Below are 24647 nucleotides of genomic sequence, written 5' to 3'. Positions count from 1 at the left end.
TTTTTTTTCAAAAAGACTGAAATGCATTGTCAAGTTAAACGTGCAAAAAGTGCACTTCATTTATAAGTTTTGTGGAGCCAAGAATTTCAGAAGAAGATAAGGCCCATACACAAAGTTACAAAAGAACACAACGGAGAGATACAGAAACAGAATCCTTTCTTAATGATGTTTCCAACTCCTAAAGACAGCTCAACAATTAGTGTCCCATTTATAACAGTTTGTTTGGATAGGAGGTTATTTGAAATAATTATTGTATCACTTTTTGTGATATAATGTATGTAAGATAACAAGATGGTTGGAAATTGTGTGTATAATATAAGCAAAACAAAATCTGAAAATGTTTTTTGAAATTCTTGATATCCAAACACACGCCTAAAATTATCACCCATCGCCTAAATAGTGTATATTTTTGCAGAAAAAATGAGAAGTCTATTTAAATAATTGTTTTCAAGGCTTTTCTAAAAACTATTATATTTTAGCATCTTTATTAATAAATGAATCTGTGAGATAAAAAAAGATAGTTGATTAACGTGTTCAAAATTTTGTTGTGAAGCATGTTTATGAATATCATGACTGGACAAATTTCTTATACTTTAAACACATGCCATGATGAGAAATAGATTCATTCTCTTCCTTGGTGATTTAGTGCACACTTTTTATAGTCTTTTCAACCTTTGTCCACACGTTGTAAATTTTTATCACATTAATACAACTTACTAGTCATCTACAGCTGGGATCAAAGAGTCACCGGTGGATAGGAGAAATCCCACACTTGATCTTTTATGAAAATTAAAAAATAAAAGGTAAAAAAATTATTAAATATTTAATAAGACTTTCTTATTGATGCCTGGAAGTAGAGGTATCAAAATGGGTGATTTGAATGGGTTTGGATGGGTTGAAATATGTGATGCGTATAACTGAGTCAACCCATTTATACCCATTTAATTAAGTGGATATAAATGGGTAAGTCAAAAAATGAGTTGGGTAATCCATTATCCATTTATAACCCATTTATTTTAACTTTTTGTAAACTCATTTAAATTCATTTTTACAAACTAAATTATCAATTTATATCACCCTTTATACCCATCATTAGTTTTAAATATTTATTTATAATACTCAATAAGCTTAATTATCTATTTTTTCTCATTCGTGCTCTATGTCGCAAAATTATATACTATTTAATAATTGAACAATAAGAATATAAAAATTTGAACTAAGTACTATGAAATTTAATGTAAAAATATTATCTAAAAACTTTGAATTCCTAGCATTTTTTAAATTTAAAATTTCATTTTGGAAAGATTAGAAAAGGAAGCTAAAACTTGTCATAAATTGGTAATGCTAAAAAATGAACAAGTTAACAAACTACGAGAAAATAAAATAATAAGATAAAACCAATAAATAATAATAATAATGAAACAAAAGTAGTTAATATTATGACAAAATGAAAAATCTGAAAAAAAAATATTAAGGAGGATATCTATCTATGTCAAAAGTGCATCAAGTGTTTGTTAAAGCTAAAAAATTTTCACCATATACAAGGCTTCAGCAATATTAATGCATGAAAGTTTCTAACAATGAGTTCAATAATCAAACATAGGACTCAAATTTCTTCTAAATGGGTGGAGAAAGAAAAGATGATTGGGAAAGACCATTCTAAATGGATCAATTAGATTTGATGAGTTATCCAATAATACCCATTTAATATTATTAGATAATCCATTTATATCCGCATGCAAAAATTTAAGATACTCATATCTATTTATTTATGGGCAAACATGGATAAATTTAGTTAAAAGAGTAGTTGGCAGAGCAGTCTTTTCCTTGGTACAACATTTTACTAAATAGCATTTTATAAGCTATTAGAGAAAGTGAAATGGCGTAATTTTACTGAATAATTAAAGGTGAAATAGCATTTTTACTATATAAAGGAAATCAAATATGAAGATGCACAAATAAACGTCCTGCCAATCAATAGTTCCCTGTGGCCCAATTTGAAATTTTGAAAGCAAAAAGAAAAAGGCTAAACAAATCAACTGAAAGGTATATAAAAATAGACAAATCAACTGAAAGCAGTAGTTTTTTTTTTTTTTCCGTAACTGAAAGCAGTAGTTGATGAACCACTTTTTTCAAGAGGGAGAAAAGAAGGGAACGAGTGACGTTAAGCATGGGAATGCATGTGGAAGAGAAGATTCAGCTATCTTTTAACCCACCAAGGGGCAAGGGAAGAAGCAGCTACGAACATGGATCCGCCCCATTCCAATTGGGTACCCTTTCTTTCATGTCATGCGATGCAGTGATACAATTCACTTGTTTGGGTGCTGACAGTGGGAATGTGGATCCTCTTACTTACACGTGTACCGTCTAAATACGTAGCAATAATTAAATAAAAGTTGACTGGGAAGACCAAGTAAGAAAAACGTGTATATAACAATGTGGTAGTAGTAGTGGCAGTCCTCAGTCACCGCTCCTTGCCCTTTGCATCAAACTTCAGTTTTCAACAAAACATCCTTTCCAAATCATTGCATTCCAATACTCCTTGTACCTCAAAAAAACCAAAGCAATGGCTGAATTGTTTGTTCCAAAGATAATAGATGAATTGGGTGATGTTGTCGTGAAGCAGCTCGGGGAGAAGATTAACCTGGTGATGAGTGTTGAAAAGGAGGTGGCAAATATCAAAAGAAAGTTAGAAACGATTCAAAATGTGCTCCATGATGCAGAGAGACGAAGGCTGAAGGAGGAACCGGTCGGAAAGTGGCTAGAAGAGCTTGAAGACATAACATATGAGATGGATGACGTCCTGGACGAATGGAACATCAAGATTCAGAAACCAAAAAATGAGGGAACTCAACAGAATGCCAGAACGCAGCCTACATTGTGGAGCAAGGTTCGTTCCTTCATCCCATCCCTTTGTTCTTGTCTCAAACAACTTCCTGTTCGTAGTGATATTGCTTCAAAAATAAAAAGCATAAGTGAAAAGCTAGAATTAACTTTGAAAGAGGCAGATGAATTCAAGTTTATTACAAGTGGGGGGGTTCCTGATTCTCAAGATTTTAAGCGAATTATGACTACCTCAATCATAGACGAATCAGAGATCTATGGTCGAGCATCTGATAAGGATGCTTTACGTAACCAAGTATTATCTGAGAGTAGTAGTCAAGGAAGAAGGGGGGGTCCAGTTATCTCTGTAGTAGGGGCCGGGGGTAGTGGAAAGACCACACTTGCGCAGTTACTCTTCAATGATGATAGAGTGAAGAACCATTTTGAACTTAAAAAATGGGTTTGCGTATCAGATCCTTTTGATGAGAAAAGGATCGCCAGAGCAATTCTTGAGAGTCCTGAAAAGAGTTCTCTGGGCTCGTTAGAGTTGGAACCACTGCTCCAACTGTTGAAAGAAACTTTTTCCGGTAAGAGATTCCTGCTTGTCCTAGATGATGTCTGGACAAAGGAAGACTCAAAGTGGAAACCTTTCCAATACTCTCTCAAGGATGGTGCTCCCGGAAGTGTAATATTGGTGACAACTAGGAGTCTAGAAGTGGCCAGAGTGGTGGGAACAACTCATACTCACCAGATGGCTCTGATGTCTGACTCTGATTGTTGGCTAATAATCCAAAGGATAGCATTTGGTGGAAGATCAGAAGAGTGGTCTAAGAAAAAGGAAAGCATTGGGCAGAAAATTGCAGAAAAATGTAAGGGGTTGCCACTTGCTGCGAAGACTATGGGAAGCTTGTTGCGGCTCAAAGATACCATACAACAATGGCAGAATGTTTTGGACAGTGAGATATGGCAATTGGAGGAAGAGTTGTCCCCGGAGCAGCAACTTTTCCCTCATTTGTATTTAAGCTACAACGAGTTGTCCCCGGAGCTGAAACGTTGCTTCTCATATTGTGCTGTCTTTCCCAAAGATCATGAGATATATGTAGAAAAGCTTATTTGGCTGTGGATGGCACAAGGTTATGTTCGCCCAAGACGGAGAGGTGAGAGCTTGGAGCTGGTGGGCCTTGAGTACTTCAACAATTTGGCAATGCGTTCCTTTTTTCAAGAAATAGAAAAAGCTGAGGCACTCTATGGGTTAACTGAATATATAAAGTGCAAGATGCATGACATAGTGCATGATTTTGCACAATTTCTCACAAAAAATGAATGTCATGCACTTGATGGAACTGGAAGAAATTCATCTAGTGAAAGACCACGTCATCTAACAATTTTGGAAGAAGGCACTGAGGAGGAGATGTTTAGTTCTCGAGTCGTTGATTTTGGACGGCTCAGGAGCTTTTTAACTTTTCCTATAATTGGAAGAGTAGTTCCCCAAAATCTGTTTTGCATTTTGAAGTACGTGAGGACTCTGACTTTAAGCAATTGTGGGCTAGCTGAAATCCCAGCCGAGATCGGAAGGTTGATTCATCTTCGGCACTTGGACTTGAGTGATAATCTTTTCATTACACTGCCAGAAGCTATATGTGATCTATATTATCTGGAAACTTTGAATATCACTGATTGTGAAAAGCTTTCGTGCCTTCCTCAAAGGATTGAAGGCCTTGTACACTTGAGGCACCTTTTCAATGAGGGCACCGATGATTTACGTCAAATTCCACAAGGACTCAGGAAGCTGACGTCACTTTGTACTTTGTCTCGGTTCATCGCCAGGAGCAACTCTGATGATTTGGCAATTCTGAAGGACCTTAACCAACTCGAAAGATTGGCTATTGAAATTGAAGGAGAAGTAGATTTTGGGAGTGCAAAACTTGGCAAGAAAATCAACATGCGTCAAATGTTTTTGGCCTTTAGCGATGGGACCCACTTTATAGAAACTCCAAGTTGCATTGAAAGCGTGGAACCACCTCCAAACTTGGAAGAACTTGCGCTAGGTGGCTATCCAGGAGTCCAGTTACCAAGTTGGCTTGTGACGAAATCTCACGCCAATAACTTGACGAGGCTAATTATCAACGGGCCCCGTAACATCTCATCCTTGCATGCCTTGTGGGAGCTATCATCCCTAGAAGAGCTCAAGCTCGTGAAAGTGGAAGAGCTGGAATGTTTGGGTAAGGAATTCTTCGGAGTTACAAAAGCACTACATGAGAATAGTCGTGATGCTCTTGATACATTGTCAAACTCCGAGTCATCATTCTCAGCTGAAGCAGTGGCATTTTTGAATTTGAGAAAATTACATTTTGAGGACTGCAACAATTGGACACGTTGGGAAGACTTAAGTGAAGATGATGAAGAAGTTGCTATCTCTATCATGCCATGTCTGGAGCAGCTACAAATTAGTCAATGTACAAAGCTCGAGACTCTACCACATCGCATCCTCAGCAAGATATCATCTCTCAAAAATTTGAATATTGGACGTTGCGACAAATTGATGGATCGTTACTCTGACAAAACAGGAGATGACTGGATAAAGATATCACACATTCCTCGAGTTGACATATCTGACAAATATTATTAATCTGCTCAGGTATTGTTATTCACACATATTTTTTATGTATCATCATCTTTGAAGTCAAATAATTACTATGTATAGAATTACAACAAACAAAGGCCTGCTTTGTAGAATATGACGTGCTTAATAATGAATCAAGGGTTGACAGAGCCATATGTATAATGAAAATATGAAATATTCATTAACAATTTAGAGTGGTTTTTTTTTTTTAATTGAGAAGATGCAAGTCATTAACTAGTAAATACAACACTAAATTTCTAACAATATCTAACGGTAAACTCTTGAGTTTGGAATTCCATTTATGTCTTGTCTTTTTACCCTTTTTTTTTTTTAGCTTTTGTCCTTTGTTTTCCAGATAATGCTCATTGATGGCTCAAAGTGAAGCTACAGCAGAAGGCATTGATGGATCAACCTCTACGTCAACTTTTTACTTGGGTTCATGTAAAATTTCAAATAATTGTAAATATGGTTGAAGAGGCACATCCACTTGCTTCGTTCAAAATCATTTGTTGAAACCGTATGTAGCCTTACAAATTTCCATATTGAATTTCAAGTGGTTACAAAACCAGTCTTTATTTCTTCAAATTATTATTGTCTTATTGTATGTAAGGTTGTGTAGATTTAATAAAAAAGAAAGTTTGTACATTGTGCTTGTCTATATAGTGTATTATTGACAATCTATTATTAGCGCACCTATTTTATGGTATTATTCTAAAAATAACATGATTCAAATTTGAAATTCAATAATACACATGTAGCATACATCCAAAACTATTAATAATAAAAAAAATCACTACACTTAGTGTATGCAAAGTTAATCCATATTCTAATGGTTAAAAGTAAACAAATTGACAAATTATTCTTTATCTTGTTTCCTTTCTTAAAAAATGTTTACATAGATAATTAGAATAACAAAAACTCAGACTACAAAAGTGCATGTACACTTAAAAGCACCAAAACTCATGATACTTTTATAGTAGTAGCAGCAGTGGTAGTTCTAGTAGTAGTAATGACAATGATTTGTTAATAATACTTTCTTCTAATTAGCTTTTTTTAAAAAAATTTTAAGAAGGGAAGGAATAGAATTTAAGAAACGGGGAGAGGATAAGGTGAGTAGAACAAAATATCATAATAAATCTTGACAATTTCATTCACAAGACAAAATTACGCCCAGCAGAATTCTGAACTAGAAACGTTGCAAGACATATCATAACAAATCAATTACTTGCATACTTCACATATATGAATCAGTTTAACAAACTATCCAAATTCTAGATTTGAATATCATCTTTTGTTCATTCACTATTATATATGTTCAATACTTAGTTGAAAATATGCCTTCCCTCATACCCCTTCCTGATAGAAACAATTTTAAAAAATAATTGAAAAATTCAGACATGTAATTAGTTACCTTCAAGTTGATTGAACATAAAATAAACTTTGACACATCAAATTTCATTGTATTTATATTCAACTCCAGTGGTTAGTTGTATTTTGATTCTTTCTGTAAAGGCTGTTAAATCATTTAATCCATAAAACTCACATTTTAACTGTGAAATTGGGCAGCCCTAGCCAGATGACTTTCATGATTGAAATCACTATCTCTCAAGTGGACAGTACCTGATCAAAAATTCCATCTCTGGAGAATCAAAATTGGTACTTCCCGTTCAGCTTCCAGAAGATCGAATTATGAAAGAATTCCCAAAGAAACAACAGAACCTTGCCCAATGCTACTAGATTGCTACTTAAGTTACCAGGCTTGACAAGAAACTGGCACTAGTTTCACCAAGAAGTTTGTTTACAAGTTTACAAAAATCCCAACAAATACTCCATGTAACCCAATGTAGCCCACGACTGAATGCATGCAGGGAATTATAACACAAAATCTTTGGAGTAAGGAATCCTATTCTGCCTGCTGAGAAGGGTTCAGAAGAGAAGAATTACAACAGTACAAAGCTCTAATGTTGGTCGACAGCACCTGCTTCCTAAAATTTCAGATGGTGTTCAAACAAAGAAGCCATTTCAATCTGCAATACAAAACAAAGAAACAAATTCATCCTTGGTACTGGATCATGAATAGACATTATTAGAGAGGAAAATGCAGATCAGGAACATTTATTTCTAAAATATGACACAACAGGAAAATGCAGAACAGGAACATTTATGTCTAAATATTACACAACTCATTATTTTGTCAGACCCAGGATACAAAATGAACATCATGCCATTATATATGCTATGACAGCAAACAGACTCTTCCCGCCAGAGTTTCTTACTCATAAGATGATGACCTAAGGAAGGACAATATTATGAGCAACAATCAATCAGAATTGGATTTAGAAGCCTGCCGATAAGTGCATGCACTGTCATAAACTAGATGCAACTTGGAACTAATAAAAGCTAGATATTTCAGAGTCTTGCTGAGAAACTCTGGTTGGGAAACCAGTAATATCACAGAGACCCACCAATGGTCATTATGGAGTTCAACCCCTTAATTTGCCTTCTAACTCCCATTTTAACTCCAAAAGTCATTGGATGATTGATACCTCACTGCTTAAGTAAGAAGTCCCTTTCCAAGCATTACTATCAGCTGTATTCTACTAAATCACATTGAGAGAAGGCCTGTTACAAGGGCAAAACCCAGTAGAGACAGAGAAATACGTCAAACCACCCCTTTCCAATGGACCCGAACCATAAAGAAAAACAAAAAAGGTTCTTTATTGATGAGATTTGATTTAAACGGAACACAAACCAGATACTATCCACAAAGCAAACAATTCACCAGACAGCAAATAAATACTCCATGGAGTAAAATGACAAGAAAATGAAGAGACGAGAAGAAAGAAACTCAACAAAATGAAATTGACTTACAGCTGTCAGCGCTGCTTCAGCACCTTTATTTCCAGACTTACCACCAGCTCGATTGAGAGCCTGCATTTATCATAATGTAACTTTAAGAAATGGGGTACCAATGGAAAAAATTGTAGAATACTGGTAAAGATCAGGGTGACAATTTCCATCAGTATAGACATTTTACCAAAAATTAGTCACAGGATGATTATCATATACAGCAACATGACAATTATATGATGAACTATTTTATGATTTTCTATGCAATAACTCCTGTGAAAAAGAGTATAGGAGATCAGAAAGGTCAACCATGAGTTTTCCATGAGTTTTATTAACCAAAAGAGAAATTTCATGAATTTACCTGCTCCATGTCATCACAGGTCAAAACACCAAATACGCATGGAACACCTGGAATTCATTGAAAGAAAAATTAAATACTTCACCATTAAGCCACCGTAAATGTTTTCAGACTGCATTCCACGGACAGAATTGTCTGTATTTGAAACACAAAAATGAAGTTATAGCTGTGCACACAACAAAGCAAGTTGATGATTCCCAAACACCTCAAGTACCTTTTATAAGGAATGTATCTGTAAACTCCTACAATAAACAATTTTCTCATCATCTGACATTTGAGAACATAAGACCCTCTGCTTCTGTGTATACAAGCACAAAATGGGAAAAGCAGGTACAAGCACTATTCAGTGTACTTATTATGAGTTTGACAATTTCAAAGTGGTTCTATGTTGCAATAAACCACAAACATCTTTTAACAACAAAAGTTTTGGTGAGAAGTTCCCTTCCCTTTTCTAAATGCCTGATTGGTCTGCTCAGCAAACGTACAAAGTGGATTGCGGGTTTCTGACCCTCTTCTTCCCATTCAGGTTGAGTGCTTTTAACACAAAAACCATCTGTCAACTAGGCAAAATTTTCCATCACTGCTACAACCTATGGATCAGTAGCATACACATTTACCAATCTTTTGATTCCTTTCTTAACAAACTTGTTTAACTAAGCTATTGGATATCTTGCTAATACAATCAAACCTACCGAAGCTCCTCTAACTACTATTTCTTCTAGGGCTGAATTCATGCTTTTAGGACTTCAAGTTAGTAAAAATTGGTTCTCCAGATAATACAGTAGTTTAGATAGTAGTCATTCCCAGTATATGGAATCATTAAGATCAAGAAAACTTGGGCATCATTTCCATTATGAAAGGCAATAATATTATTACAGTTTGTAGTTTGACATCTATTTCTTCATTAGGTATTGAAATAAACCGTATCCTGGGCTAGTAACCTATCCTGAAATGTAGGCGGGATCTGGATAATTCTCTTTCTTGGAAACCTGACCTCTTCCTCTCTCCTCCAAACATCTCAACAAATATAAAGTAAGAGGGAAGAATAAAAGACATCATAATTTACTTGTTTTGAACAAACTCCAATTTCATATACATTAGGGAAAACAAAGTCACTTCTGATAATTATACAACTGAATCACTTTTCTTCTGCCCCAGTAAATTAACCCTCGTACTTTGTATCCCAAAAATCAGACACAGAAGCAAATAAAATCCAGAGAGCCAATAAGTAGGGGAAAAAAAAAGAAAATACTCTAGGTAAATCAGGAAAATCTATTATAGAAATTTTTTTTCTTAAACAGCATATGAGGAACAGAAATCTCATGCTAAGCAATGTACTAGGACAATGCATATATAAAAAGTGAATGAGCAAATGTGAGAGATATAATACAGAAAGTTAGCGCCAATAGTGGAAAAGATATGCAAATAGTATTTCATCATTTCTTATTGTGCTTGACTGCATTAACATCGACTAACCAGAATTAAGGCCTGCAGACTGTACTCCAGATGCAGCTGAATTAGCTACAGCATCATAATGGGAAGTATCGCCTCTAATCTACTGGCCCAGAAAAGAAAGTAACAGAAAAAAAAAAACTCATTAACATTGATTCATGCACTGACAACTGGCAGGAAATAAGGAACTAGTAGCTGGTAATGAAGTCGAAAGGTACCATAATTCGGCAATTAAAATGAATGAACAACTCAACCCATGAAACCTCATACAGATAACTGAGGATCTAAACGACCAACAAGATGTTTTAGCAGCCATTACATGTTTGTACTCTTAAGAAACATAAGTATCATAGAATCACTATTTTAAAGCAGAAGAACTATCATAAAGTTACAAAAGTTGAAGGAACAATTTGTTCGCCAAATTGAACATTATCATCCACCTGCTCTCATATCCAGATTCAGGTTTTCAATTCTTCAAATGAGTAAGAAGAAACATAACCACCATTTCTCTCCTTTTAGAAACTATAAGCAACCTGTTATAGTCTAGCTTTGTCAAATGTTACTATTTGACTAGCCATCATCCATCAGCCAACAGCCAAAAAATATAAGTACAAGGGAAGAAATTAGGTCCACACATTATGTGCGCATGAGAGAAAGAGAGCGAGAGGGAGGGAGAGAGCAGTTGAGAGAGAGAGAGAGCATGACCTTCTCATTATGTTTTAAGAGTCCAATATCCACTAATATCCAATTCAGAAAGCAGTAATCAGACCATACCCTAATGCGTCCTCTTTTCATTAGCACAATTAAAATTGTCTCTCTACTTCCAATTGAAATTTACATTTTCAATTTTTGGAATACAGGGTTCACATGTGGAAGAAGAATTTGATAATGATGATGGTTGATTTTATCAAATTATGCGAAGTTAGAGCCATCACCACCATTCAAAAGGTAAGAATTTTATTACAATTAGTAAATACCAAAGAGTTCAATACTATATAATCTAGAAGTATATTATCAACTCAAAAATAAATTAGAATGGCCATGACTGTTGTGAATTTTCATTGGAAGAGCATTAGTATGTGATTTTGTTAATGGCAGTAATGACTGAACTCTTCCCTATTATATTTTGCCTTAGAAAATCTATCCCACCCATTGTACCCTTTCTCTTTTCTTCTGCGAGGCAGCCAATACAATCAAGAAAGGGAAGTAAACTTAAGGTAATCCTGAAGCTCGCAAGAACTGTCAAAATGCAGATTAAGGGAAAACTTAGAAATCTCATCTAGCAGCAATAAGAAACCAGTCCCAAGCAGATATGCTTGAAACAAAAAACCTGAAATTAAGTAGCATTTCTGCAAAAACTCTCCGTGCCCTTCTATAATGGAAGTTACATTATTTTTGCCATTAGTTCACATCAATTTACTACTAACAAATGTTAAAGACTATATTATATCAACTATTCCACAGAGAGCTTCATTTTTAAGCATTGCAATAAGATTCCTGATACTAACTGCAGTGGCTTACATAGCTTGAAACACATGAATCAGACAGCTCCTTCGGCCTGGGGACTCAAACAATGGCTCAGGTCTTAAGGCAAAAGCATCTTAGGAGCAACAGAAAATTATTGTGTCTTAGGTATTCAGCAACACTCATCATAACAATGTTTTATCAAAGTTAAATTTATGCTCGTGCAATGTAAGGTGCATATTTGGCCTCATTCTGGTTGTCCACTGGTTATTTAACTTCCACGAACATGTCCAGTAAAATGCTCCAAAAACAATTCTAACTTTTAGTATTTGATCAAAAATTTTCCAAGAAACAATTCATGGCTAAACCAATACTTGTCTAAGAAGGTTTGCGGTTAACCAAGCATCAAAGCATGGAAAACTTTCATTAGAGATGACTAACTTAGGTAGATGTCTGTCCTCAGATTCATCTGGACCTGAGGCGTAAAGGCAGTTATGTAGCTAATAGGGTTTTAAAAAGGCAAGGGCTGGCCCTTACTTTGAAATGGAACTGGATATTCTGAGGTAACGGAGTTGCCAAAGAACTAGTTCTGGCAGTGAGTTAGAAAGTGATTTCCAAAGAGTTAAATGGAGAACAATTCAAAAAAGGGCAGAGCCGTATAAAAGAGGTTTGACACAAAGAGGCAGGGATGAACCTGATTCATAAGACTAGAAATTACTAATAAGACAAAATGATATAACATCTGATAGCCATCTTTAGGGGAATTAAAAAATATTAGAACACCTGAAAGCCATCTTTAGGGGTTTTGGGCATGGCATTTTATCTCAGTTGAGGTAAGGTTAAAGCACCGAGTAGGGCATTAGCCCCACAAATTTTGAAATTTCAATGTTAATACATAGAAACTATGAATAATTTGCTATAAAAAAGAATTACTAAGTGCTTTAAATTTAAAAAATAGCACAGAGAATTATAGCTGATGGATAAATAAAACATACACTACAAAGTGAATTACTACTAAATAGGTGTCAAAAACACAATTCCTCCATCAAATCATTATCTATAGGACATCCAAAACTAAAAGGACAACTTTCTATCTTTCACTTTATAAACTACTTATTTTAATTATTTTCCACACGTGGAAAATACATACAAGGTTGACCAAGAAGACAAAAATATAATGTTGATAGTAACATTATCTCAAGCCTTAAATCACACTACATGGCATATTTATACTAATAAGTACAATTCTTTTTTTTTGGTAATTAAAAAGAAAAAAATGTTCATATGTAAATCACAAAAGGAATGGAGTGAAAAATGATGGTCCAGTAAAAATACCAGGGATTGAGAGATCGGAATGTGCAACAAAAAGAGACCAAGTGAATTTCTAAGTTTATAATTGCAAATGGTCCCACATTACAGAAGCAAATAATGTGTGTGAACATATGCACTATGAACTACAAACTTCTGACTGTGAAGTACTCCTAATAAATATGCATTACAGCACACACACATCAAACTTTGGGGCACAAAAGCCATGGCTTATCACCTAAGGCATATACCCCAATTGTCTGGGCAAACACCCTTCAATACCCAAGCCCCACCTGGTTGTTCCAAGGCATTTTCGTTGTGAGGCATGTTTCGGTAACATTGGTAGCTAATTCTTTATGCCATTTTTGCTCTATCTTTCACTCATCAAGCTTATTTTTTTTCTTTTTCCTCATTTTCTGTATTGTAGAACTCCTTGATATATGGTATACCATAGGCAAAGTAGTAGAAGATTACAGCGTCATTCATCATGTGCACATACTGTTTTCTAGTATGTCTCCCTGTGCACCAGACTAGAAACTTTTAATCCTTTATCTACAGTAGATGGATTCATTGAAGAGTTTTTGGCATTTTGAATTACATCTCTCTCAACATATATTAATAGGTTCAGCTAAAAATCAAGATAGTACCCCATAAATGGTCCAATAGATCAGTCCAACATTAAGCAATGATTCGTCCCCCAAACAGAAAGACAGAAAAACATAGCATAAACTCTTGCAAATGTGCGCATTTGTGGGAGGTTTAATCTTCATATGCTGAAGACCACACTTTCCAATCTAACAGCTTAACAAGTTTCAAATTTCATGAACAACCCGGGAAAACTAATATCCATAAGGATTCCAGCATTCACAGCAAGTGAAGACAAGCAAAATCTAAATGAGCATAATCTTTTACTGACAGTGAGAGCTCCGTGCATCATATGGAACACTCGACTGGTTCACAGATATGAACAGGTTGATTTAAACATCAAGGATGTCCTTACATGAATAACTAATAATGTCACAGTTGACTATGATATGGAGTAACAATTATAGGGGCTGTTAAAGTTGAGAATACTGGATTCTAGCCAGTGTCAGTTACAATTAAGCTACAAATACAAGAGTGAAACAGTAGCAATCATACTTTGTTTTGTGAAAGAGAATACCATTTAATAGCCTGATGCAACTTATAAGTGAACCAAAGAATGCTAAAAAGGATTCACCATAACTATAGCTTCAATTGAATGGGAAAAGAGTATAAGTGGAACATAAACAACTGAATGAGGGAATCAAATCCACTCACCAAGAATTATCAAACAGGAAATAGTTGATGAGTGCTTACCACAGCTCCAATACATAAGATGGCTTGATACTTTCTTGACTTTCCAAGTTTCTCTGCAACCAGACCAATTTCAAAACTACCTGGAACCCACACAACCTGATGCAAAACAATCATAACGATTCTTATGTAACCCATTAAGAGATCTTAAAAGTGCATATTTTACTGGCGTGCATTTGGCCAATTTATTTTCTTGCATATTTAACAAACCCCAATTGCAAACTGTGTTACTTCCAATACATGAACCATTTCTTAACTTCATTAAAACACTACCCCAAGATAACATGTATAATGTTGTTTGATGTCATATTGAACCCAAACATAATTTAATCATCTTGAAAAAATGACCAATATGTGAACTACATCCCAGAAAGCTACCAAGAAAAATGTGCTAGTACTTCTAGTAATAGGAAGAAAGAAATCGTGTCAAAAAAAAAAATGTTGATACATTTGCAAGAAAGAAACCAGCATAATAAGGTCTCATTGTCAGTTGATTTAAACCAGGTCACCACCAAAATTCTAGGATAAACATTATAATGTAAACAAGAATGATTTGAGTCAGGAAACGACAAGGCAAACTGGCTTGACAGTAAATTTCATAAAGAAAAAAAATACACAAGATATGCACCGAATGAGTATGTAGGCTATAACATTGAAGTGATACATGAAAAGTCCATTTAAATCAAGGGAAGCAAGTTCCAAAATGTAGAAGTCAAACTGTACGATGAAGTCACAATTAATGAGGGTGCAAGAAAAAAGGCAAGAAAACAAATACTAGCTCAAAATTACTTACATCGATATCTTCTTCTTTGACCGAGTACTTTTTGAAAGTGTCCAAAGCTCCCTCCAACAGTGGCTTCGTGACAATTTCATTGAAGCGAGCCACCACCTTTACACACAAAAGAATACAATCCAAAATAAAGAATAATCAAAAAATGCTTCACAGCTCAAAAGAAAAATCACGTGGAAGTCAAAACAATGCCTTAGGTCATTTCTCTTTGACAAACTCCAGTTGGATACTATACAGAAGGAATCATCTATATTTTACGCGCTGGCATTCTACTAAATCTATTGCATCATTTATAGCACACCTAGTTTACAATGTGCCAACAATCATCAACAACTCCTTCAAGTCCCAATATTACACTTGCGAATAAATAGCCAAAACCCTAATTGAAATAAGACAAGAAACCAACTTAATGAAATAACGCTACTTCTAAGAAAGTATGCATCAGAACAAATTAAATAGCTAAAATTAAAAAAATCTATAGCATGACTGAAAAAACAGAATTCACACAAGATATTTCAGTCACTCATAAGCTATATATCTCTTGTCATTATTTTTCTACTTCTTTTGTACTCAAATAACTTTCATTTTCCAGAAAATCCTTTCTCTGAGCATTTTATTCACATTGTTGAAAAGCCAGTTAAGAACTTTTTTTAACCAAAAAAAAATATCAATTGCTTCCAAAGTTGGCCCAGGAAAAAGGAAAGCACATTTCCTTACAACCAAAAAAATTCAGATAAATCATTCAATTTGACGAATGTGGAGCTCATCTGTCAAAACCCACCAAAAATGAGACCTTTCTTTTCCTTATTGAATTCAAGATCCCAAAAAAAATACCGATACTGTAATATTAATTGTTAAGCCAACAATTGGACAGAGGAATTTAATTGACATACTAAAACATCTTAAACAAAATTGGAATATAAAATTAAAAATGCATCGATGAGGGAAAAGGAAAATTGTAATGACACTGACAATGCCAAAGCGGAGACCCTCAGCAGTTGTGAGTGACCCAGTCAACTGTCGAACAGCTGCAAGACTTCCCAGCCGGCTCTTCTCGTCCTCCTTCCTCTTCCACGAAATCCCAAATCCAGATTCTGTAAATTAAGTCCAAAACATAAGTATTGCATCCGACTTAATCGACAAAGAAAAAAAGAAAGCTAAATCAAATCAAGTCGACCTTTTGGTGGTTGAAGTTGGACAGACAATGATGTAGATGATGATTGCTGGCGTCTGAGCGGAACAGAGATGATGGGCTGATGATTATGCTTGAAGATGCCACGGGGACGATGACGAACTAACCGGTTATTAGCAATTGAAGAAGAAGAAGCAGCAGCAGCAGCCGCCATTTTCGTTTTGATTTTGATCCTTGTTTTGCACTTCTTTTCTGTTGAGTGTGTTCTTTCTTGGGTCACTAACGTATCCTTATTCCTTAGAACCCAACTACAAGCAGTAGTTAATTTCATGGTTTGATTTTGGGATTTATCCTAATATCAACTAGCGTCCTAAAAGTTTTAAAAATCTCACTTACATCCTCTATTAGTATTATATGACTAGAAGTCCTAATTAAAAGCGTTGAAATGACATTAATGCTACCCCCAATGTTTTCCTTTTAAGTAGCAAATGGCTGGAAAAAAGAAAAAAAAAATCCTACATGCTAAGATATCTAAAAACAAAATAAACAAGAATGCCATAAAAAATATTTGTATCCCTCTTTGTTGCAAAAATCTTTACTTTTAATTTTCGTCCATGCTACAAACGATCTTCTACAATTTCCTCCCTACTGCAACCAATCTCATGAAATTTTAGTCTTTTTTTTTAATAATATTGAAGTAGCTTAAAATGCTACCCTTGTACACAAAGGTGTTCTCTGACTATGAAGCAATAAAATTGATTACTTATTGCACTTTTACATTCTCATATTCTGAATTTAGTGTTCCACCTTATTTGTCTTTTTCTTTATATTTTAAAATTCATAAATCAAATTGCACAAGGATAAAAGTAGAAAGATAATATAATCCCTCTCCTTCAATGCGTTTTTTAATATTACTTTTACACATAAGGGGTGACAATGTTACCCAAATTGTTATTTTGAGAAAACTATGTGAGATTTCTAAAACGTTAGGGGTGTTGGGTGATATTATTAGGATAAATCTTAGATAAAGTTTTTGAAATTAACCCTTTTACAAATATATAATCATTTTGGAGAAGCTTCCAATCCAATAAAAAATGCTTCTCACACTTGGCTCAAAGCAAAATAGTTAAATAAAATAAAATAATTAGTAAAGAAGAGCCTCTAATTGACCAATCTGTTTATCCAACCAACTACTCCTAGATTAGTTTGCCACCAAGGAGAGAGTTAAAACTCTCCTTGTGTGTAGACCTGCAATTTTATCTAGGATTTTCTGAAAATTTTACCGGTAGGTACATAGGTACCTGTCTAATTCGGTAGTTGTTTAGTCCCCTCCGGATCCCCATTTGACCCCCTGGGATCCACCCCTTCCTCGTATGAGTAGGTGTAGAGTAGAATTTATGATATCTGGAAAAAAAAAAACCAATCAGTTGATCCGATTGAAGTAAGGATGGAATGGCTATTCGCTTCGAGTTAACTAAAATAACCGGATAGTAATTCACTAGGCCAAAAAGAAGTATGGTTGGGCAATAACTCAAAAAAATTAATCTTCTTGCGCTGTTTTGTGTACTTTTTTGTCATTCTTTCTATTTTTAATATTATTTAATCATTGTTTATTAATATATGTATGGCTTCATCTGATTTAAACACTACTATTAGTTAAACTTAAAACTTTTAACTTTTAAAATATAGAGGAATAATTCATTGTTGATGCACCAAGTGGAAGTAGGGATCCTACCAAGAAAAATAACAAGGAAAATTCCATCTTCCCTGTCTGGTTTGGAAAAAATTACTAGAATGCCCTAACTTGTAAAATTAATTAAAAAGAATCAATTATAAACTTACAAAAAAACATTAAAAACTCTAACTAAGCAATAATTGTGACCTGACATCCACAGGCTTGACTATCCCAACCCAATATATATTGGCATCCACAAAGTGTAGGCAGACAGAATTTGCTACTTTACCGTATAATTTAAAAGCAAAAAAAAAGCCAAATATAGTTTAAAAAAAGAATGTATTCTGGAAAAAACTAAATACAATTATAAAATTTAGAAAATTAGATAAGAAAAACAAAAATCTAGAGGTGGCAAAATGGGCGGGATTTGCTTGGGTTTGAGATGGAACCGAGTCATATGAGTTTGGGTCCAACCTTACCCATATGTGTTTTTGGACTAACTTGAGCGGGATCACTTTGGAATGGGTTTAGATTGATCCTGCCCAATACCCAAATCTATTTTCTACATATTTTTTTCCTTTAATTCATTTTTATTTTTTAAATAACTTTAATATTTTTTATTTATTAAATTTCTTTTAGTCTTATTATGAATTTATATTTTCATGAATTCATTTTACACTCTAGAATGATTTACACTATAAAACGATCAACAATTACTTCAAAAAGACGTAACATTTTGATAAGAATGAATATATCTTCTCTTGGACAAAACCAAAAGAAAAGTTGAGAGGGTTTAGAATGAATATTTTAATCTTTTTTACTTTTTATAGTCCAAATGACAAAAGAAAATGGAAAAGTTGAGAGGGCTTAGAGACCACTTCATCAAAGGCGGAACTCATTGGGTGTTGACTATTGAAGTTTGCTTAAAATTTTTGGATTTTAAAATTTTTTGGGAAGATATTTGGGTCCAATGGGTACCCAAGTATTTCTCAATATTTTCCATCAATTAATGGGTACAATTGGGATATGTCCCATTTTAAACCTAATATCAAATTACAATACCCATTTCGCCCAAAATCCCTTTGGGCATGGATAGTCCATTGGGACTTGGGATAAATTGCCACCTCTACAAAAATCAAACAATGACGTTGATCTTAACTTACGATTTCGTTGGGAGTTGAAACTTTGAGTCCAAAAGTTGTTTCCCCTTCTTGTTCACTTTGTAATGCAAAGTAGAGATTGTTAAAAAAATTTCAAATCCCTCATGGCTACCTTGATACTCTGTCTCCCTTCTTTGCATAAATATTAAATGTACCAAATAATGATCTTTATTTGGTGCCTCTAGGGCTATGGCTTGTAAAGAAAAATTGTGTTTTGGATTATGAAAAAATGGATCATGTATATAGAATTAGGATTAATCTTATACACATTGACTGACAGTATGTATACTTTCACTCTTAGATGTATGTTATTTAATTCCAATTTGAATTCAAATATCATTTTTTGTATACGTGATATGTATCTAAAAATGATACTGTGTACATTGTTAGTATATACAAGATGAACTTATAAAATTAATGTTTCAATGCCAAGAAATGTTCACAACATGACTGGTGAAATGTTTTCCCTTGTAGTTGTGCTCCTAAAGATGAGAAGAGGAGAACCATTTGTGCAAGATGCACTCGATGCTGAAGTCATTGAGCAAGATTTGGGGATCACTTACAACAGAAGACTTTGGATATACTTTGCCAATGGTGTTAATAGTTTTGTATTGACAAACATGGATCTTTTCTTAGTCAGGAAATTATTATTTGCACTCCCGATGTTTGTTTTGTCATATAATTTAATAAATAAAAACTATATTATTAAAATAATAGTAGGAGTGTAAATAACAAAAATAGAAGTGCAAATAACATTTCCCTTTTAGTCAGATCATTTTTGGTTTTCAATTACAAAAAACATCTTTGTCGACAGTGAAGATCAAATTAAATTAATTTATTTAGCCAAGATAAAAAAATATATTGTCTTGATTAAGTTTAATTAAATGAATTTTGGGGCAAGTCCGCTAAACCTTGCAATCAAATTGGGCCAACGCCACATGGTCTTCAAAATGAAACTGCAAGGTGCATTTTTAAGTGAAAATGAGTTAGTTATTGAAATTAATTTGCAATGAATTACTCTGTTCCACCTATCATCAAAGTTTAAGTTAAATAGATTTCTTGAGTTACAAGTTATTTGAATTATAAGACGGTTTTACAAGATTTTTTTTCCCTAAAAATCTAAGCCTAGCTATTTTGGTTATAAGTATGGGTCTCCCCTTCAAGTCAAACGACATCCCAAGTCCTCAATTTTTGAAAATACTCTATCAAATTCTCTTAAGAATTCTCTCAAGTCAAAAAATCAAATCTACTAATAAGCCTTTGGTCACTGGATTATATTTCGAAAAAATGATGTTAAATCCAATGACAAGTCTGCGGCCCTTGGATTCAAGTTCAAGTGTCCTTTTGAGGACATCCAATTCAAAGTTCACGTCAAATCAAATATGGTGCTTGTAGCAAAATTTGAAGATTGGATATTCAAGTGTGGCCCTTAGATTCAAGTTCAAATTAAAATCAAGTATGTGCTCGTAATAGAGTTTGAAAATTAGAGATCCAGTAAACATCATCAAGTCACCGTTGTCCATCCCTAAATTGTAGAAAACATTGATTTGATCAGAGAACGAGCCTCTTTGGCCTTTCAATGAAAGTTCTTTGAAGACAAAAATCAAAGGACTTTTTGCGTTGATTTAAGAAATTTACAAAAATTATAATCTCTCTATTCTTTGATTAATTAAATTAATTATTTGTACAAGTTTTCTTATCTTTTGTTCTTAGGCAACGAAACTTGCATCACAATTGTTATTATCCTTTTAGGTTTAATAGGATTAGTTATTGACTTATTGTGAACCTACAATTATACTGTAAAATGGAAGTAAAAAAAAAGGGCAAAACCTTTTTCTGCGGATATTTAGTATAACAAAAAATTTGAAAGTGATTGTTAGGTTAGTCCTTATTTGAAAACCCAAAGTATAAATTGAGAATGGTATTTTTCCAATAGGAGAGAAAAAGAACATTTGGCCACATATTTGTAGATAAATTAGACAGCATAACTTCATATTAGAACCAGCTGTTATGGATACATCCAAATATCCAATATTGTCAATTTCAATATCTTAGTACCTTAGCTTTGTTTCTAGTATCCTAAATTGATGAGGGTAATCAATCACTACCGGCGGCGATGGCATCGTGGTGGTGGTTTCTGCCTTTCTGGTGGAGGATTGGCAGAAAAACTTTCCGGCCTCGCCTATTTATTTAATGAAGAAGTGCACGTGAGATTGGGAAGTTGCACGTGCATCGTGGGTCCCCCATATTATTTTGTTATTTATCGGACGGCTTAGCTAAGTGACGATGGTATGTTTATCAATGTTTTAAAAATCGGACCGTTAATTGAACCGGTGAAGTGAAAGGGTCGAGATTCAACCGGTCGGACCGGTTCAACCTCAGTTCAATGAATTTTTTAAAAAATAATTTATATAAATATATATATGTACAAAATAAGACATGTATTGGACTAATTTAATATTTTATATGATGAAAAGTTTACTATTTTTTAATAACTTGGATTTTTAAAAATAAATTTTTTAAATTATAAGTTAAAACAAATAAATTTCATCTCAATTTCAATTATATCTAAATCCAACCCCAAAATATCACAATATTTTGAAATTATACAAAATTCATGTCTCTGAGAATTTAGATATTATGAACTTAAATTTTAATTTACGTTTTGAAATTTAGAGATTGCAATTTAAAAAAGAAAATTTGGAGTTCGAAGGAAGTCAAGAAAATTGAAAATAGAAATGTAAACTTGATAAGAAACAAAAAATAAGATAAAAGTGAGTGGTTGTGGCATTAAATAATTTGGGTTAAAAAAAATTCTTTTTTAACTTTTTTCAATTTAATGGACAAAAACAAAATTAAAAGATGGAAGAAAACATCAATAAATTAAAAATAAAGAGGTTTGATTAAAAAGGGAGTGACAAAAGAAAAGAGGATAGAGAGAGAGAGAGAGAGTTGAAAATTAAAAAGAAAGAGCCATGAGGGGATGAGATTTTGTAAGAAAAATGGAAAAAAGAAATATGAGTGTTTGCTTTATATAAATAAGTTATCAAAAAAAACTAATAAGATGTGATGGTGCAACGGTTAATACATTGGTCTTTTATTACAAAGGTCTTGGGTTCGAATCTTGATAGCTGCATTTTGCAAAACTTAAAAAAAAAAAAAAAAAAAGAGGGAAAGCTGAAAACCGGAAAGCCGCCGGTTCAATCCGGTTCGGCGGTTTTCACGGTTCAACCGGTCTTTGACCGGTTTTCTAGCAAAGTCAACAATGTCATTGAACCGGACCGGTGCCATGGCCGGTTCGCGGTTCAACCGGTCGAACCGGCCGGTCCGGTCCGGTTTTCAAAACATTGAATTGTTTATTGGACAAATCGGTTTGACAATTCCATTCCATAAAACTTGGTCAGACAAAATCAAAATTACCAGCAGCAGCTAACCCCGCCCCGTTGCATTTTAATTCCACCCGCCCCCGCCCCCGGCTTCCCCTGTCCCACCCCACTTCCCCTGTGAGGACACCTGTGAAATTAAAAAAATTTTATTATATAATTTCATTATAATTAAATTTGAGCAAATAATCAAGTACTAAAATATCAACACATCACCAAATTATTATTCATTGTAACTTCACAATTGAAACTCATAAAAATAATTAAACAAAGGTTATTTGAATACAATCTAATATGATAAAACAAATATAACTAAAATAATCAAGTTTTCACTTTTGATACAAATACAATCACTAAATTATTATTGTATTTTTTTTAGAAAAAAGTGTTATTGTATTAAGTGTAGTTAGGAATTTAACATAAATGTATTAATAAATTTAGTATAAATAATTAATAATTTTTATTAATAGACATGTATAATTAATAGTATAATTGATAATATCATTATATATATATAATTATGTACATATATATATTTTCAAACGGATGGCTGAGCGGGAGTATAATTTTCCCCTCCCCCCAACCCCCACTCCAAGGAATCCCCGCGGGTGCCCCCGTTGCCCAGCAGCTGCACGGCGGCAGGCACATGGAAAAGGAGCTTTCAATTCCGGGATTGGAAAACAAAGTTGAAGCGAGGGAGCGAAAGCGAAAGATGGCCTCTCTCTCTTCGTCGTTCGGGGGAGCAATTGAACCTCCCTGGCTACGTTCGTTGTTACTATATGCACTACACTCTCTCTCTCTCTCTCTCTCAACACACACATACAAAAACACACAAAGTCATAAGCTTCAAATTCCATAAATTTTGGTCAGAGACAAAATTTACCAGCAGTTCAGCTCAGCGGCACATTGCTTCTTTTTTTTATTTTTTCTCTTTATTTTCTTTGGCAATGCGGAGATTCGTAGCCGACAAAACCAGAAATCTCATCAGGAGAGCTTCCACTTGTGCCCCTACTTGCCCAGTAACCACCCGTCCTCATCACCTCCTTCCCTTCTTTCTCAACCTACATCATCACCTTTTTCTCCTCTTCTCCTTCCCATCCATCGTCTATTACTAGTCCCTGCGTTTCTTGACTGCCGCTGCTCTCCATCCCCTCTCTTTCCCTGCTTCTCCTAACTCGATGGCTTGCAATTATTCAACCACCCCTGTTACTCTTCAATCCGTCAATCCAAAGGTATCCTTCTTTCAACACCCCCCCTTTTTGGCATTTATTTTCTGATTTCCCCTTGTTACTTTTTTGCTATTCTTCGCTATTTCATTGCTTCTGTAAAATTTATAATACTACCTTTTGTTTTCTGGTAATTTCTGTAGTGCATTCACAAAGTTGGAAGATACGTGTGGAAAGCAGATAATATGGCAAAGAAGCCTCCACGTTGCAGGCTGACAAGTACGGACCCGAAAGGGAATAATTCCAGAAAAGGAAGTGATGACCTATAACCGCGGTTTGGACATTGGAAATGTAGCGTACTGCATAAGCTGGAAATGCATTGGGGTGAAACGGAATTAACATAAATATAATGGGCTAAGGAGTAAAAATAAACCCGTAACTTTATTAAAACAACCCCAATTTTCAACTCTTTCGTCCATAATAACAACGGAATAACCCATTTTCGTTGAATACAAATGTTAGCGATTGCATTTTAAATGCATTTTAACAACGGAATATCATATTTAAATGCATTTTTGAATAAACAGCCAACCCTTTACGGCTTTCCTGGACTACAACTAAAGATTAAATCCATTTTGAGGACCATTATTATATTCAAACGTGTGTCTCAGTTCAAAAGTTTCATCTCCCCTTGGCTTTTTTCCGTTACAACAACATAATACCCAAGGTGCCATAAAGACAGACTGATTTATCGGATGAAATGCAATTAAACCCGTTGGTGAGTAAAAGACCAGCTCTTTGTGCCTTTCAACCATTACAATGACAGAGTACCCAACGTGCCTTAAATACAAATGTTGGGTTATGGGATAAAATGTAGTTAAAACGGTTGTCTTATAAACGACCAGCTCTTTACGGCTTTCGTCCATCAGACAGTTAGGAGAACCCAATTTCCTTGAAAAAAAAATAATTTATCGGAAAGCATAAAAATTAACACGCCGGTGTCGGTTCTGTTGTATAAAACACCGAAGACGAAGCGTAAGCGGTACTAAACAAAGCCATGGTGGGGCCACCGAAGAGGAAGCATATTAGGTACTAAACACAGAGCCATGTTGGGGCCCGCGGTGATGC

The 24647-nt window shown here is 34.4% G+C and overlaps 2 protein-coding genes across 3 annotated transcripts; one reads left to right on the top strand and one right to left on the bottom strand.

The window, feature by feature from the left end:
- The first annotated feature begins 2566 nt into the window (after positions 1-2566).
- LOC113770306 (putative disease resistance protein RGA3) lies at positions 2567-5274 on the top strand. The gene is made up of 2 exons (XM_027314725.1): positions 2567-5198; positions 5264-5274. Exons 1-2 carry the CDS (start codon positions 2567-2569, stop codon positions 5272-5274), a joined length of 2643 nt encoding a protein of 880 aa, XP_027170526.1.
- A 1832-nt stretch (positions 5275-7106) lies between these two features.
- On the bottom strand, positions 7107-16433 carry LOC113772424 (6,7-dimethyl-8-ribityllumazine synthase, chloroplastic-like). Of its 2 annotated transcripts, XM_027317017.1 has the most exons (9): positions 16181-16433; positions 15976-16097; positions 15007-15102; positions 14217-14312; positions 10131-10209; positions 8658-8704; positions 8318-8377; positions 7993-8068; positions 7107-7473 (listed from the first exon to the last, which is right to left on the bottom strand). In XM_027317017.1, exons 1-8 carry the CDS (start codon positions 16347-16349, stop codon positions 8033-8035), a joined length of 705 nt encoding a protein of 234 aa, XP_027172818.1. In that variant the 5' UTR covers positions 16350-16433; the 3' UTR covers positions 7107-7473; positions 7993-8032. The 2 variants fall into 2 exon arrangements, with proteins under 2 accessions (XP_027172818.1, XP_027172817.1); XM_027317016.1 differs by lacking the exon at positions 7993-8068.
- Positions 16434-24647: the final 8214 nt, after the last annotated feature.

The sequence above is a fragment of the Coffea eugenioides genome, chromosome 5 (genome assembly GCF_003713205.1).
Source record: "Coffea eugenioides isolate CCC68of chromosome 5, Ceug_1.0, whole genome shotgun sequence".
Taxonomy (NCBI): Eukaryota; Viridiplantae; Streptophyta; class Magnoliopsida; order Gentianales; family Rubiaceae; genus Coffea; species Coffea eugenioides.
Note: the sequence above shows the minus strand (reverse complement) of the source record. Positions and strands in the feature narration are given on the sequence as shown.

Excerpts from the sequence above, each read along its gene's own strand:
- LOC113770306 (XM_027314725.1), top strand. The coding sequence starts at position 2,567 with ATGGCTGAATTGTTTGTTCCAAAGATAATAGATGAATTGGGTGATGTT.
- LOC113772424 (XM_027317016.1), bottom strand. The coding sequence starts at position 16,349 with ATGGCGGCTGCTGCTGCTGCTTCTTCTTCTTCAATTGCTAATAACCGG. Across the intron at positions 15,103-15,975 it reads AGGGTCTCCGCTTTGGCATT|GTGGTGGCTCGCTTCAATGA; the intron begins GTCAGTGTCATT and ends TTGTGTGTAAAG. Across the intron at positions 8,378-8,657 it reads CCTGTGATGACATGGAGCAG|GCTCTCAATCGAGCTGGTGG; the intron begins GTAAATTCATGA and ends TGATAAATGCAG.